A 16768-nucleotide genomic window follows, 5' to 3' on the forward strand; every position below is an offset into this window, starting at 1 on the left:
AAACGTTAGGCCAATAAAAATGGTGTCGCTGCATGGGCTCAGTGCATGCGTGAGAAAGAGAGGAGGCGAGAGAGAGTGAGCAAGCCACCACCAAAGTACCGCAGCAACATGAGGGTGAGCGCGAGCGCATTCAGGCATTCTCAGGCATGCTCATGCTCGGTTTTTGTATTCGTTAACAGTCAGTTAACAGACTGACTTTGAAACGTTCGCACGCAGGTCGCATTAACGAGATTTTCGTTGTGAACAAGTCTTTTTGAGTTTTTGAGTTGAGAATTTTTTGAATTCAATACTTTGACGATTTTCAAACCAAGCGGACGTGTTTCTTACGCGCGTGTGAAGGTGACTGAGAGCAAGTGTGCGTGCGTGTGTGTGAGACTCCGTCTGTATACATATGTGTGTGTGTGTGAGTCTGTGTGTTTACGTGAGTGATAAACGAGCGAATTAATTAAGAGATAATCAAAACAAATTAACTGCACACACACTTACGGATTCCTGATGTCAAGTCGAGCCATGCCTCAGTAAAACAAACAATCCAAAAGACAAACGCAGCGGCAACGGCAACGGCATCGGCAACGCAAGTGAACGAACAACCGAGAAACGACTTTTCAACTGAAGGCTTTATGTTAAAGCTTTCGACAACAACAGCAACTAGCATGACAGTGACTGGGCTCCGCCAAACAATGACCAGCCCGACGGTGCCGCCAATTACGACGCTCAGCCAAAGCAGCTCGGGGAGCAGCAGCAGCAGCAACGGCGGCGGCAGTGCCAACAACAGCCTGACCTCCGCTTCCCTGCACGGCAGTGGGAGTCCCATAGTCCATCCTTTGACCAGTCCCAGTCCCACATCTCCGTCGGCACTTTTGTTAGCCCATCAGCAGCATTTGCTGGCCCAGCAGCATCAACAGCAACAACAACAGCAGCAACAGCAGCAGCAGGCGGCTCATCATCATCATCTCCACAAGACCACCTCCAGATTGAGCAATTTCAGTGTGGCCTCTTTGCTGGCCGATACACGGCCCCGGACACCCACCCAACAATCACAGAACAGCGATGGACCCACGAATCTCTCAACTTCTCCACTCTCACAAAGCAGTGCAGCGGGTACGCCGCCACCACCGCCTCCAGGCCCACCTGCCGCCTTCCATCCAGCCGCTGCCGTAGCCCACCATGCCCATTTGCTGCATGCCGCCCATGCGGCTGCAGCGGCACATGCCCAGCACCAGCAGCAGCAGGCAGCGGCCATGGCCCAGCAACTGCGGCAGGCCCAAGCCCAGGCTCATGCACAGGCGCAGGCACAGGCCGAGGCAAGAGCCATTTCTCCACCCGCATCCATTACCACCAGTTCCACGCCAAGCACCACGCCAGTGATGACAACGACAATAGCGGGATCAGCGGCAGCCACTTCCACGCCCGCCAAAAGTGAAAGACACTCGCCGCTGGGCAGCAGTCACACGGATTCGGAATTGGAATACGATGAGGATATGCTGCACGAGCACGACGGTGATAATGAGCACGACGAGGAGGAGGACTCCATTGTTGATATTGAGGACATGAATGCCGATGATTCGCCGCGATCGACGCCCGATGGTTTGGACAGCAGTAAGTCCCTGGAAAGCGGTCATGGTGGCAGCACACCGGGTTCCCAAATGCCAACGGCCATTCTCTCGCCAGCCGCTCTGGCCGCCTCCGGTCATGTGCCCATACGACCAACACCATTCAGTGCTCTGGCTGCAGCTGCTGTTGCCTGGGGAGGAATGGGTGGCGGTGTTCCATGGCCTGGAGCAAGACAAATGCCCCCATTTGGACCGCCAGGCTTATTTCCCGGACAAGGATTCGGTGGAGGTAAGTTTCGATAGCCATTTAGGAATACTTGAAATCAGTAACGATTGTAATTCATTATGCCAATTGACCCTTTGTCTGTCCTGCTCTCGCCCACTCTTTGTCTTTCACTTTTGTTTTACTTTATCATCTCCATTTTGTGTCGCATTTTAATTCAATTAACTGCTCGCCCCCTTTTCCTTAATTGGCAATTGGAATGGCTCGTTGGTGACGCGAAGCTGCGGGTGCTCCGCCATCCTCCATGCTCCTCCATATGGTGTAGTCAAAGTGCGTGGCAATTATTGCTGTGCTTTAAATAAAAACAATGAAATGTGCTTGCTGATTGCTCACCGACCATTTTCCATTTCAATTTCTATTACTCGTATCATCATCAACAATATTATTATCATCATCATCATCATCATGATCGTGGATATGTCGCGTCGGTTTTGATTTAACTCAATTGGTGGCCTCTGTCTGATTATTCATTACATTGGTTTGTCTGATATGTTTTTGCTTCACTTTTTTTTTTTGGCGTTTTCCGGTCTAGCCACCCTCCCCGCCTCCATATACCCAACTAACTGACCGACCAGACTAATTGAAGCGAGTCTGGCTAGGGTCTGGCCACCAAGAGGCCTTCTCTTTGGGGTCTGATCTCTATCTCCATGCACAGTTCACACTTTTCATGCATTTCCTGAAACCGAAACAAAAACTATTCGCACAAAAAAAGCAGCTAAAATGCAGGACAAAAATCCGACGGCTGACTGACATGTGAACTTTACCAGAAGAAAAACACCAACACACACACACACACACTAGTTTTTTTACCAAACACTTTTTACACATTTCCGTAAGAAGGGAAAATACCTGAAACGATTGTTCAAGAGGGTCGAAGGAAATTTTCAAGTAATAGAAATCCAAAAGCGATTTAAGGCTTTAAAGTTATGGCAAGTTTTGGTCAATTCTTCCTAAATACCTAGATCAGATCGTGTGTGATGGAGCACTTGTAGCTATTTGAAACATTTGCCGCTTTATTTTGTCATTTGGCTGTCAACTGTCAGAACACTTTAAATGAATATATGAATGTGTGTGTGTGTGTGTATAACTTCATTTTCAACCGTGTTTCGTTTCATTTGGCAGCTGGTTTTTCTTTTTCGTTCTTGGGCCCATTGTCTCTCTTGGCTATCCTCTTGGCAGGCCTCATTAGCTCAGCAGGTTGTTTTTGTTTCCCCCGTCCTTCTGCCACACTCACTCTCTCTTCAGCTCCTTTGTCTATATATGGATTTAGTATTTTGTTGTGACCTGTGCCGCTATCTGCCGCTCTGGCGCTGCATTATGTCAAGTGTTAGGTACTTAGAGCCCTCAACATAATGCTTTGTATCTTTCCTTCTCTCTCTCTTTGTGTGTGTGTGTGAGCTACTGTTTACGATTGAGTCGGTGTCTTTAAGGATTTCTTTCGTCTACCTTATCAGCGGTGAATTAAATGAAATTGGTTAAAAGATTAGAGAGTGAGAGAGGAGGGAGAAAGAACACACAAGTTGTTGGCCATTCTTAAAACTTATATATTCAAAAATTTCGTTACGTTTCGTGCTAGTAAAATGAACACGGGGAATGCCTTAATAATTGAACTAATTGCAAGCCTAACCATAGTCACGTACTCCTTCGCACAACCATACCCCCCCTCCCCACCATTCCTACAGCCCCCTTGTACCACATTGCAGCTGCAATTCTTGGCAGCCATTATAGAAATTAATTTTTCAAGCTGAACAAACGAGCAACAACTTGGGAGTCATTGCATAAAAAGCCACATACAAACACAAAGGCAAAGAAAGAAAGAGTGAGGAAGAGAGAGAACTGAAGAGAAGCGCCAAAACCTGGCCAAAACGGTAGATGTATGTATAATATGTATTTAGTTTGTATAGGTAGAGGTTGCTAGGTAGGTAGACGTACATATACTATATACATAGGTTGGTAGGTAGGTGTGGCAGTGTCAGCAACGCCCACCTAAACACGCAATTCAAGCAATTTAAACGTTGACAGACAGGCTGCTGCTGCTGCTGGACAGAATGGTTGGAAACCAATGGATAAAGTATGCGACAAATGGGGGGAATGGGCGGAATAGGGGGAGCTTGCATGCGTTTTAACACCATTTACCACATTCGTACCTTGCCTGCCCCGCCCATCTCCAGCAGCAAGACCGTTTAAACCGAAGACGCCAACCGATTCCGAGTCAGAGTCAAAAGCTAAAATAATATTTGCATTCTGCACGCCATCTAACGTGCCAAAAGACGCGGCTGGATGATTGGGATAACCAGAGGCGGTGAGGGGAGGGACCAGGATGAGGTGTGCTTGGCGTAGACATTTTGATGTATGTTTTGGTAAATAAAATTTATTTGCATTAAATTACCAGCCCCAGACCGAACCATAGAAATTGCCAAAGAAAATGTCATGAGGCAGGGGGTGAAAAGTGGAAAGGGGGCAGATGCTAGCCGCAAGGTGCAAGTGGGCCAGTATATGTGTGTAAATCTCTCTCTCTCTCTCTCTGTCTCTCATTCTCCCTGTCTATAAGGTTGATACAATGGCAAACATATTTGCTGAAATATTTGTAGACAATTGGTAGTTCAACTAATTTGAGTTGTTCACTTGCCCCACACACACACACAAACACACAAACACACTCACACACACACAGCTGAGTAATTAAAAAACCAAACTCAAAAAAGTACATATCACTTTTTGTTCGCCCCTGGCTCGCCCACTTTTGGCTGTTTCTTGCTTGTCATAAGGCCCAAGTTTTCAGTTGGCGCATGCGTGTAAGATCCCCCAATGCCTCCCCCCCAGGGCCCATTTACAGGCCAACCCAACCCACTTGTTATCTCATTCGCTTATCTTGCCCAGAGGCAGCCATTGGCGATTAAATTGTGCACTTTATAGCAAAATGTGCATTCCAAACGGAGGCCCCGGAGACCTGGGCCATGGAGCTCTGCAGCTGGACATGCAATGTTATTGCGAAAATGATCGGTGGGAAGACTAGTTCTACACCATATATACAATTTACTTATCTTATGACAACTAGTTTTGACGCGCTCTTCAGCTAATTAATTGGCATTTGCAATGAGGTCTATGATTAAGGGAAAGTATTCTGGATTAGACTGTGACAGGAAGACAAATGTGATTGACAAATTGAATTAATAGAAATTCATAAACAGTGTTGATCAATGAATATTGAGTATATTAAAGCCAGTTTGTTTATTAAATTTAAACATAAAGCAAACCTAATTAGGGAATTATCTTTGTCATCTTTTCATTTGGCATTTAATTTAATTAACCTACTGTGTGTGTGTGTGAGTGTGTGTGTGCATCATCATAGATATCTACATATTTGGTGCTAATTAAAATCCTTCATTATGAAATCAGTTGGCCCAATCAGTTAGCCATAGGGACGGACAACAGTTGGCCGTTTTGACCGTAAGCGTGTAATTGCATTAGCCAAATGGCTGACTCTCTCTATCTCCCTCTCTCTCTCTCTCTTTCTCTCTCTCGCGATGTTGCAAAATGATTTTCTACTAAGGTTGCTCGTGTTGCTGGTGCCCATTTTGCTATGCGAAAACGCTTTAATGAAGAATTAATTGCCAGCAATTTGCACCGCAAATCAATCGGCCGTTGTCACTATCGTCTATATACAGCAGCCGCTAACCATATAGACCAGATGAGATGAGACGAGACGAGACGAGATTGGTTTAGTTTGGATTGTAAATGCGTAAATTTCACAATTGTTGCTGTTGTTGCCGTTGCCGTTGTTGTTCGGGTCTTATATGTCGGTCTCGTCTACAATACACCGGAGAACTCAAATTAATTGAAAATCCATTACAAACATAGGCTAAATGTCACAATTGGCGTTTGTGGCATGTATTTGCACTGGCTGCTGCTGTTGCTGGCGACGTATTGCTGCAGCATAGCACGGCAGCAACGGCAACAGCAACAGCAACAACACACAATGTCTATAAAAGAGCAAAAAGGCGAAAACAAGTCTCGCACTCTGGTTTTAAAACGTGCGTCGGCATTGTCTGTCTCTTTCTGTCCCCCTTCTTTCGATCTTTCCATCTCTCTTTCGCCCTGTCTCTTTCTTTTCCATTGCTGGCCCCTTTGTTGTTGCTGGTTTTGTAATAGGATAGGATTGCCAATTGTCGACGTTTAAGGCCCTGTTCGACGGGGAGGGGAGCAGGCACAAGAGTTGGGGGAGTTGGAGGCTCACTTGCTATAGTTTCTGCCGTTTTGGTCTGCAATGGAAACCCCATTCCAACAATTTAGCGACAAATGAGCAATTAATTTTGAAATAAATGCAAAGAGCTTAACAAAGCCAATTGGATTTGGAGTTGGAGAGATTGTTACAGAAAGCCTGACGGCGGGGGCGGGGTCGGCGGGCAACAAAGGGGCGGATGCGGGAGAAAGCTGCTATTATGGCAGGTGGCAAGTGTATTGAAACTAAATTTCATTTGAAAATGTTAACCAATTACATGGCCAAAAATATAAATATAGAAACTAAAAACAAACAAAACGACATATAGAAAATAAAAACCATAATACAAGCAAACACGAAAACAAATAAAAGCCATAAAAACTTTGGCCGTATCATTTATATGCTAATTTGGCAAGAAAATTTACGATCAAATACAACAAGAGCGACAACAAAATACCAAAAAAAAAAAACAGAATAAAAACCAACGACAAAATGGACAAGAAAACAATATTTATATTTATAGTTGAGCGTCTCGAAGTCTGTAACAAATTTCTGATAGCTGCTGTTGCTGCGGGGCATCTTCTTAGCCTGGTTCTCATACCAATACCATTCCCAATCCCAATCCCAATCAGAGTGACATCCACATTCCCATCCACATTGAAAATTTACATTGGTTTCTTAATCTGAATTTTCACATTTCGTTTCACCTTGTTAGGGCCCCATACAAAACGCTTTTACGACCTGCATATGCAACCACAACAACAACAACAACAACAGCAACAAATAAATGAAATTATATGCATATTATTGAATCAGCAGCAACAGATAAGCTGCAGCCACAGGCCACTGAAAGAGCCGAGAAATCTTGAAGGCATTAACATAACTCTGACATGTCACACTAATTACTTAATGAGCTGATCGGCCAGAGAGCTGACTGAAACAGAAATTGAGACTGAGACTGGGACTGAGACTGAGACTAAACTTAATATTCATTTTATTGTGAGCCAAGTGACATGAGATGAGATGTGCCAAAGGAGATGAGGTTGCAGGAGTTTTTTATTATTTATTTCGTTTATTGATAACATTAAGTGACAACAAATTTGTGTGTGTTCCATGTGTGCTTCTTGTGATGGGAAAATGTTTCTCTTTGTCCCAAAGAATAACACAAAACATTTATGAATTGTTGTTGTTGTTGCTGCTGCTGCTGTTTTTGGTTGTTGTTTAATGCCCCATTGCCCCATCTGTGGAGCATAAAAAGCAATTACAAAAGAGAATATTCACTGCTGGTGTTGCCTCTCATCTGTTTGGCATCTTTGGCCACGTTTGTCACTCAACAATTTTCAATTTGCGTAATTATGCATAAAATTAAAGCGTTGCATATCATTTACATTTGTCTTTATTTTGATTCCAAATATAATGCAAAAGAAGCAAGTAACAAAATGCCCAATAAATTACGCATGCCTCAAGCCTCCAGAGGGATGAGTGACCCGGGACTGGCTGCATCTTTAAAATGCCATTTGCATCTTTGTGGCAAGCTCATTACTTTCATTAACAACACACACACACACACACACACACAGAAACACACATACACACCAAATGCATGTCCAGGCTGAATGCCATAGCGACGACGAAGCAGCTGCTGCTCCTCCAGTTCTTCTGTATAAGGCCTGCACGATTCTTTGGCCTCTGTCTCCTGTCTCCTGTCCCCTGTCTCCTGTGTCTCTTGCCTTTGTTTGCCAAAACAAAATGCCCAAATTAAAATTGTTTTCGCTATACCGAGAGTTGATATGTATACGAGTGTGACCAAGAGTGAGGGGGGAGCCAGCAGGAGAGGCTGGTTGGGGCAAAAGTTGTGTTGCATTTCCCGTCGCTGCTTTGCCTGACAAATAGTTTAGACAGCAAATTTATTGGCCACTTAAAGGAGTAATTACCATTTCTTGTGGCTACTCTTATATCCCCCCAAGATGACAGCATTTCATTCCCCCCCGGCCCCCCATTGCCCCACCCCTTTATGGCCATTCAAAACTCATTCAAATGAACATTTCACTAATCAATTTTCTTTCCTTTGTTTTTATAGATGCCAACGAACCACCTCGGATTAAATGCAATTTACGCAAACACAAACCCAATCGCAAGCCCCGCACCCCCTTCACCACACAGCAACTCCTTTCGCTGGAGAAGAAATTCCGGGAGAAACAATATCTGAGCATTGCCGAGCGGGCTGAGTTCTCATCGTCGCTGCGTCTCACCGAGACTCAGGTGAAAATTTGGTTTCAGAATCGCCGAGCCAAGGCCAAGCGTCTGCAGGAAGCGGAAATTGAGAAAATCAAAATGGCCGCCTTGGGTCGCGGTGCACCGGGAGCACAATGGGCCATGGCCGGTTATTTTCATCCCAGTTTGATGCATTTAGGATAAGTGGCGGCCAAGTTGGTGGCCGGCAATGACAATTCGACACATGTCAGTCGTCACCACCAACAACAACCACTGCACAAGTCCATCGATAGCAGACAGATTGATAACCAAATAACCAATAAGCCAATTTCCCCTCCCCCCAATGAGCCAAGAGCACGTCGTGAGTGGAAACCCCCCAAAATTTTGCTGTGATGTTAGAGCATTTTACTTTATTCATATTCTTAAATGTTGAAACTAAAATGCACTCTGTAAATAATGTAAGCATACGATGAGACGACGTTACCATATCCAAATATATATAGTAAACCGATATGTTGTATATGTATATAAAACACACAAAAGCAAGCGACAAAATGTTTCCTAATTGTACATAAATAACTGAAAATCATAGAAACTAAGGCCATTAAATAAAAAATTCATGTTTGTTCAATAAACTGGGGAGAATCGCAACAACAACAACAAAAGAAAAACTTTGTTCCACTTCCACCCAAAAGAGTAAAGCATAATTAATTTATTTGTAAAACTCAAGTCAATAAGCATAATTAAAGAGCAAGAGAAATTCTAAAGCAAAAACATAAAAAACTATATTATGATATCCTATATATATTGCTGATCGAACGTATTTGTATTTTGTCATGGTCATTTAAGTCGAGACTAGCTAAAAATAATTGAATGTGTATTTAAAAAATACTTTTAAGCAATTAAACTATAACTATGCCGTTAATTATACATTAAATTACATTTAAATGCATAAATAGACCATTAAATTACATTACATTACATTACATTACATACATACATACATACATACATAAACTATATATATATATATATATATATAATACCATATAGCGTTAATCCTCTGTAGTTGTTTAAATCTAAATTACAAAACAACAGAAACAAATTTAAAAAGCAAAAAAAAAAAAGAAGTGAAAAAAAGAACAAAAATCTAAAAAAAAAAAAAACAAAACAAAACACAAAAATCAATGAAATATATGATTATACAAAAAATTTAAAAACCATTTTCTAGTTTTTATTTAGTTAACATTTCAAATGGAATTTGTTTCAAAGTGAAATGGAAAAACTTTTTATTGATTTTCTTTAAACAGCTTCAAACAAAGTGATGACAATTGAACAATTTCTTTGAGATTATGAAAAGGATCCTCAAAAGCAAATTGCTTTCTGGTCTTACTCTACTGGGGGTTGGCCTTTATCCCTGTCGACTAAAGCCTTGTATACTTATATATACAAAGTTGTCTTATTTTAAAGAGAATTTACTGAATTATATTGAAAAATGCAGTTCTCGGTAGATGAGTTGTCTAAGTGACCCAGTCATTTGGGCAACTGAATAACGAGGACCCGGGCTTAAGTCCCAGTCTAGTGTATGGATGTAGTTTTTCGTCTAAGCCGAATCCCTTAGTTGCCAGTGCTTGTAAAATATAGTTAGCTTGATAGTTTACAACTATATCCCATACCTTTAATAATAATAACATTATTGTAAGAAATTTGAGTCAATTATTCCAAACAGTTTGGAAAATATTTAACATTTACGGTCGTTGAAAGGGGGGATCTAACCTGATGACGCGCATTGTATTTATGTATACATAGTTTCTTAATCATTGATAAATTTGAGAACTTTCTCGATTGATCCCAAAACTTTGGTGTTTCAGCTTGATATTGACATTCAAGGTTTTCCTTTTTGATTCTTCCCACAACACTTAAAAAGGAAGTTTCGAATGTTTAGCATCGGTTTCCTGGAATCTTATGGAATCCTAGTTAAATCAAAAACAATTTTAAACCATATATATGTACATATGTATATCAGATATTACCTTCTGAATTAAGTTATAACAATTTTCTGAACTTTTAGGTTGGTTTTTTAATTAATCCACAAACAAAAGACAATTCTCTGGCCTAAGCTAAAGTTTGCTTAAATTATAATATGAAAATTAAGTTTAGATCACAAATAAAGCAGTTGAAATTATCAAAACTTAAGTCAGAGTTCGATTAATGGTTAATTAAACTCAGATACAATAACTTTTAATATCGTTTCGGGACAATTGTTGTCTTAATTCATTTATTGTTTATAGTTTCTTCAATTTAATTGCCTGAAAGTAAAAAAAGTTGATGGATTTGATTGCATTCCATCAATGCCAACTGAAATTACATGCAGAACTAATTCCCCCCTTACTATCGAAAAGCTTAAATGGGTTTCATACAAACTAGTTACTGACTAATTGTAGCTGTAGGAATGTGTGGAACAAATTTGTTAGCTAACTTGATTAAGCCGTAAAGGTTTTTTTCCCCCCATTTCAACATTTATGTGATGTAATCTATACAAATGGAGAAAAATATTTTAAAGCACGATATTGGCAGAACAAATCGATATATATACTATATACATATCTGCCTTATGAATCAACCAAAATAAAGTAAAAACTTTCCTGTTATCTTGGTGGAAAAATTAGCTAACAATCACGAATTGGTTATATCACGAGGCGAATCATTTGCTTAGATTGTATGTGTGATTATGTGGCATATGCCACCTTTGGCTTATAATATGCCATTTATAATTACAGAACAACAGAACAAAGAACGGAGGCTACTTAGTTGATTGCGTTGAACTGAATTTTTCAGTTGAGACTCAGCCAAGCAAAAGTGCTAGCGCGTGCTTATCAATAGGCAATTAATATTTAATTAACCAGGCAGAGAGAGAGAGAGAGTGGTGGGCGGAGGACTCTGGATTCTGAAGTGAAGTGGAGTGAGTGAGAGATGCCAAGTACGTCTGTTTCCAAGCTCGAATGCCAGCAGAGTGTAGGTTAAACATAGACATGTTGATCATCTGCCTGAATCCGAGTTATCATCAAATTGTGTGCATTATAATTTTTATTTCTACATGATTTGTCGAGTGTCAGGCGGGGTTCAATAACGAACTTGCCACAAATAACTCGCAGTATGTAGACTTATTTTCAAGTTGTTGACAAACGGCTGGTCACTGTGTGATGTTCTCGTTGTTGCCTTATCACACTGAATTAAAACCCAATTAATTTAATTACAAATGGAAATAACACGCCGACAACAGCAGCGGCAGCAGCAGAGACAAAAGCAGCGGCAGCGGGAACTTTTACGTCAAAATTTTTGTTGTTTTTTCTGATTTATGTATTTGCAATTCGAAAACAAGTGAGCAGTGTGTGTGTGTATGTGTGTGTGTGTGTGTGTTTGTGTGCTCAATAAATAAATTAAAATATTATTTGCCACTTGAAATTGATAAGAACAAAATATTTTTGCTATTTTTGAATTACAGAATGGGCAAACAGATGGAATCCAATGAAAAATTTCAATAGCTGAAAGTGAAAATTAAAAGTCATGTGTGAATTTGCAATAAACAAATACTATGTGTATATACATTCCTGATCAGCATGGGAAGAATACTTGACATTGAAATGTCTGTTTGCCTACCACTTTTTGAGTTGAAAAATATCTTTAAATTCATCCAAATAAGAGTTAATCGTTTCATTAGATTGTCACATTGTCATTTGATTTAAATTATCAACTTAGATAGTTGTTTTAAATGTTAATGGTTTTACTTAGAATGTCAAAGTTTAGAAGTTTATGTACTTATTTCTGGAGTAATTCATAGAGAAAGAACCCCTTAAAATATGCTAAAGATTTAGTTTAATTCATCTGTCTTCTAGTTTTCATATCATATCTTTCATTTAGCATAAACAGAATTCACTTGTAGTGACTAATTCAGCATAATAAACATGACTAAGTGTCAATTCAAATGAAAAAAAAAAAACATTTTCAGGGGAACTCTTAAATTTCATACTTAAGTCAAAATTGTCTGTACTTGATAAGATTAAGATTTAAAATGTTTGTGTCTTGAATTTGTTAATGTACTTATAGAATATATGGAAATAAATTGATTCTTGTTTATAGACAACAAATAAATTACGAATCAAAAGTGTTTCAGGAACGAGATAAGTTTTGTTGACATCGGACTACAAGATGTTATATCTATCATGGACAAACTATATAAACCAAATTTGTTATACATATATCAGATACTAAGTTCCAATTACTTCATTCAACTGCAAAAAGCGAAGTTTCAAAGGGTTTCCACACTGCTAATTCTTTGTCTATGATTAACAAATCTACCATATTAACTACTACTATACAATTCTTTATTCCAGCTGCTGGGCGACTGAGGGGAAGCCACCTCGCCCTTCTTCTAGAGTATTTGAAATGATACAATTTTAGTGTCAAAGATAAAGATATCTTTTTTATATGCTCTGTCTCGCTTTTTGGTTATTATTGTAATTAATTTAAGTCAAAATTTCTTAGCCAACTAGAGTGGTCAATTGGAAATCATTTTCATTTCCATTCCCATTCCCATTCACATTCTCAAACGCATAAAGTTTCGGCTTGCTCATTGATAACTTTGAACACAAATATTATCATGGCAAATGCGCCGCCTCACAGTTGGGCGTTAATATCGTGCTGTGTCTGGGGATCTGGGGGGCTATACTCTGTGATTGGGTGCTGCCAGAAAGAGTGAGAGACAGAGAGAGAAAGAGAGAGGTAGACAGTGAAGCGACGCCAAACAAATGCGTGCAATCAGCACAGGCGGCGCTCGGTCCATTAGGCCCAAATATAAAGCTTAATTGCTTAGCCCGGCAAAAACGCAGCAGGTTACTTACCAATGTGATCAAACAGGCAGGCAGAAAGGCAGGCAAGTGACTGCGCTTCCATATTGCTAATGGATTGTGGGATATGGGGCATGGAGGGGATCGGTTTCCAGTTAACCGTTCTGCCGTCTTGCCAAATGATTTGATTACCGCATTTGATTAACGCATTGCACTTTCCAACAGCAGCAGCAGCAGCAACCACCTGTGGCTAACTGGAGGCGTATCAGAGCCTAATTAATATCAAAAGACCACGATGAGACGACTAGCGGCCAAAGAGTAACCCAATAATGTAGTATTATATGTATTATGGGACAGGACTGGACAGGGACAGAGACAGAGACAGAGGTCTCCACCATGGCTGGCGTCAGCGTAGGCCAAGCTGTAATTATATACGCGTAATTAATTGCGGCGACAATCGATTTGACATTCGAGATAACAAATACAAATCAAAATATATACACTACACACACACACACCACACACACCTTCATTTGTATGTGTATGCATTGTCGACTGTTGTGGAAATTGGCATTTGCATTTGTGCGAATTCATTTATCATTTATTATTCATTGTCGCATAATAAATGCCTAATTAAGGAAATTATTCCATTTCGATTCTAGCATAATACAATTACTAGTTATAATTAACGCCCAGTCAGATTGATATTTAATTGTTTACAAATTTCATTCCAATTGATCAATTAAGAGTTTGACAAAAGTCCCAATTGTATATAGATGCATTTTAATTAGGCATCAAAATGTATATTGCATTTAGTATGACATTTATATTAAACTTTTGTCATTTCTACAAATTTTCTTAACAATTATCGGCTGTCCATACGTACATATATGTATCTATTTAGCAATAACAAATGAGGAATTGATTAATATAACTAATCAATTCTAACTGATTTTACTTCTTCATAAGATTCAAACCAGGTCAAATTTATGAAAAGTTTCGCTGAATCGTCATTTTAACACTTTTGACACTTTCTTTGTTTGAATTTTTGGCAAGGCATAAGGTTAAGCTCTTTTCTTCTCAGTTAGTACTAGAGTTGAACACTTTTAATTAATTTTCTTTCTCTCATTCCCAACCTACATCTGTCACACACACACACACACTTACATTCACACAGATACAGATGCAAATGAGCTCATTATGAGTTGATTATGCAAGACGAGGGCAACTTCTCACACTCCAGACTGTCCAGGGTAAGTATGTAGTTTTTCCACACCAACACCAAACGAAAAGGCAATCGCCAAAGCCAGCAAACAAGTTCATCAAATGAAAATTGCATAGAAATATACACACACACACAGAGAAAAGTACTTACTGAGTACACAGAAAATTCATTCATGAAAAACTCAAGTGAATTGGAAATCCGTTTATCTAACCTCCTTAGGGCCGAACCGATAAACTAGCGATCCGCAGAAACCTCACTGAAATCAGCCAGACGGCATGGCGGAGTTGCATATGCAGAGTACTTACAATTACAGTGAATAAATTGAGGTAATTAGGTAATAAAAATAACAACTAATGAAGCAAGTAAGTCGACTCGTCGACTTGGGTATACCATACACCTGGTGAAACAAATATTTCAAATTTCGAAGACCAAATGTACATATGTCTATTAAATTGTTTTTACATATCTTATACTATGTGCTATCTCGCTCACTCTACAAACACACGAGCACTCTAGCGCCGCTACTAGCCAACGTCCAATTCTGGCCTTGTGGACCGCGTAGTAAAATACGTTCATACGCATATTTTACATGTTTCTAGTCCGATTTCAATAAAATTTGGTAGTTTGGTAAAAATAGATAAGATTAATTAGTCTGCCAAATTTAAATGCGATAGTCAAAAAACTAAAGGAGGAAATCGTTTTTTTCTAAATTATGGAGGCGGAAGTGGGCGTGGCAAAATGTGAAAATATCTAAATTCTCTGCGCATACTATGCCAGTATACATACTAAATTTGGTGACTTTAGCTTTGTTAGTTTTTGATAAAATCAGTTTTGTTTAATTTACGGGGGCGGAAGTGGGCGTGGCAAAATGTTTAAATAGCCAATATCTGCGCGTCTATTAAGCTAGTCTACATACTAAATTTGATGTCGGTAGCTATCATAGTTTTTAAGGAAATCACTTTTATGTAAATTCCGGGGGCGGAAGGGGGCGTGGCAAAAAGTTTAAACAATTAGTTTCTGCGCGCTAACTAACCGAGCATATAAACCAAATTTGATGTCTCTAGCTATTATACTTTTTAAGAAAAACAGTTTTGTGTGATTCCTGGGGGCGTAAGGGGGCGTGGCAAAAAGTTTGAACAGTTAATTTCTGCGCACTAACTAATCGGGTATACAAACTAAATTTGATGTCTCTAGCTGTCATACTTTTTAAGAAAAACAGTTTTATGTGATTCCTGGGGGCGTAAGGGGGCGTGGCCGAAATTCCAATTAATGCTGAACATGTGCATACTACACGAGTATACATACCAAATTTGGTGGCTCTAGCTCTTATAGTCTCCGAGATCTGCGTGTTCATACAGACGGACGGACGGACGGACGGACGGACGGACGGACGGACGGACGGACGGACGGACGGACAGACGGACATGGCTAGATCGACTCGGCTGTTGATCCTGATCAAGAATATATATACTTTATAGGGTCGGAGAAGCTTCCTTCTGCCTGTTACATACATTTTGGCGACTTTAATATACCATTTCACCCTATGGGTGTATGGTATAATAATGTTTTCACCTCGTTCAAAGTACATACTTGGGTACGAACAGCAGCTGTCCATCAAATGGGCTGGCCATTATTCTCAGAAGAGGAGAGCAACCACCTGATACACCATGAAACAAGTGGATAATGATGGGAGTTCAACTGGAGCGAGCAAAAAAAGAAAACGATCAAAAAGCAAAACTTTGGCACTGTTTTTATACCCTCATTTGGCTTCTGAGTTTTCTAAAGATTCTTGAAAGTCAAACTGGATCAATATCTTGGTCTTCCTAAAGAAATTACCGATTGCTATTAATTAGTTTGATTTTAATGTTTGCTAGTAACTAAGTATGTATGTATGTAGAAGGGACTTTTCATTTACTTTAACTCCTTCATATGATAACTTCCCTTGAGTTACTTTAACTCCTTCATGTGATAACTTCCTTTGACTTATCTCAGAAATATTAAAGAATTATCCACTAAAAGTTAAAACTTTTGACCAAAAAAAGTTCACACTTTAAATTGAAGTTTCTATATTTTTAATAGAAACATATCCAAACCTAACTAAGCCCATTCAAATGACTTGACTTGACCAGACCATTTGGTCGTCTCATTTTATGCAAATGATTAATTTTCCATGGAATTTTCAAGTCAATTAAATTTTCGCCCCTTCCAATTGTAAGTCGCTGGCACTTGGCTGGTGCGACTTTTGTTGTTGTATTTGTTAGTGCATGGATATAGTATATTTTCACTTAGGCCAGGTGAGTGGTTAGTTTGGGGGTTTTATGACTCTGCCAGTGTCTTAATTGGTTAGGAAATGTGCGCGTAATTTTGGGTATATTATAACTCATTATGATTATGATTGTGGGTGAAATAATTCAAATGTCTCTC

General features: G+C 39.7%; 1 protein-coding gene and 1 long non-coding RNA gene across 2 annotated transcripts; both read left to right on the plus strand.

Annotated features, from left to right (window-relative positions):
* The first annotated feature begins 238 nt into the window (after positions 1-238).
* Dr (muscle segmentation homeobox protein Drop) lies at positions 239-9217 on the plus strand. The gene is made up of 2 exons (XM_068300162.1): positions 239-1842; positions 8139-9217. The coding sequence occupies exons 1-2, from the start codon at positions 621-623 to the stop codon at positions 8474-8476; spliced, it is 1560 nt and encodes a 519-aa protein (XP_068156263.1). The 5' UTR covers positions 239-620; the 3' UTR covers positions 8477-9217.
* A 1847-nt stretch (positions 9218-11064) lies between these two features.
* LOC137585503 (uncharacterized) lies at positions 11065-12424 on the plus strand. The gene is made up of 2 exons (XR_011033576.1): positions 11065-11252; positions 11778-12424. It is a non-coding gene; the product is annotated as an uncharacterized lncRNA (long non-coding RNA).
* The last annotated feature ends 4344 nt before the right edge of the window (positions 12425-16768 follow it).

This window comes from Drosophila tropicalis, unplaced genomic scaffold (genome assembly GCF_018151085.1).
Source record: "Drosophila tropicalis isolate 14030-0801.00 unplaced genomic scaffold, ASM1815108v1 contig_878, whole genome shotgun sequence".
Classification (NCBI taxonomy): Eukaryota; Metazoa; Arthropoda; class Insecta; order Diptera; family Drosophilidae; genus Drosophila; species Drosophila tropicalis.

Bases quoted from the DNA above. Each gene is read 5' to 3' on its own strand.
- Dr (XM_068300162.1), top strand. From the start codon at position 621: ATGTTAAAGCTTTCGACAACAACAGCAACTAGCATGACAGTGACTGGG. The intron at 1,843-8,138 runs GTAAGTTTCGAT...TTGTTTTTATAG, and splicing joins CGGACAAGGATTCGGTGGAG to ATGCCAACGAACCACCTCGG.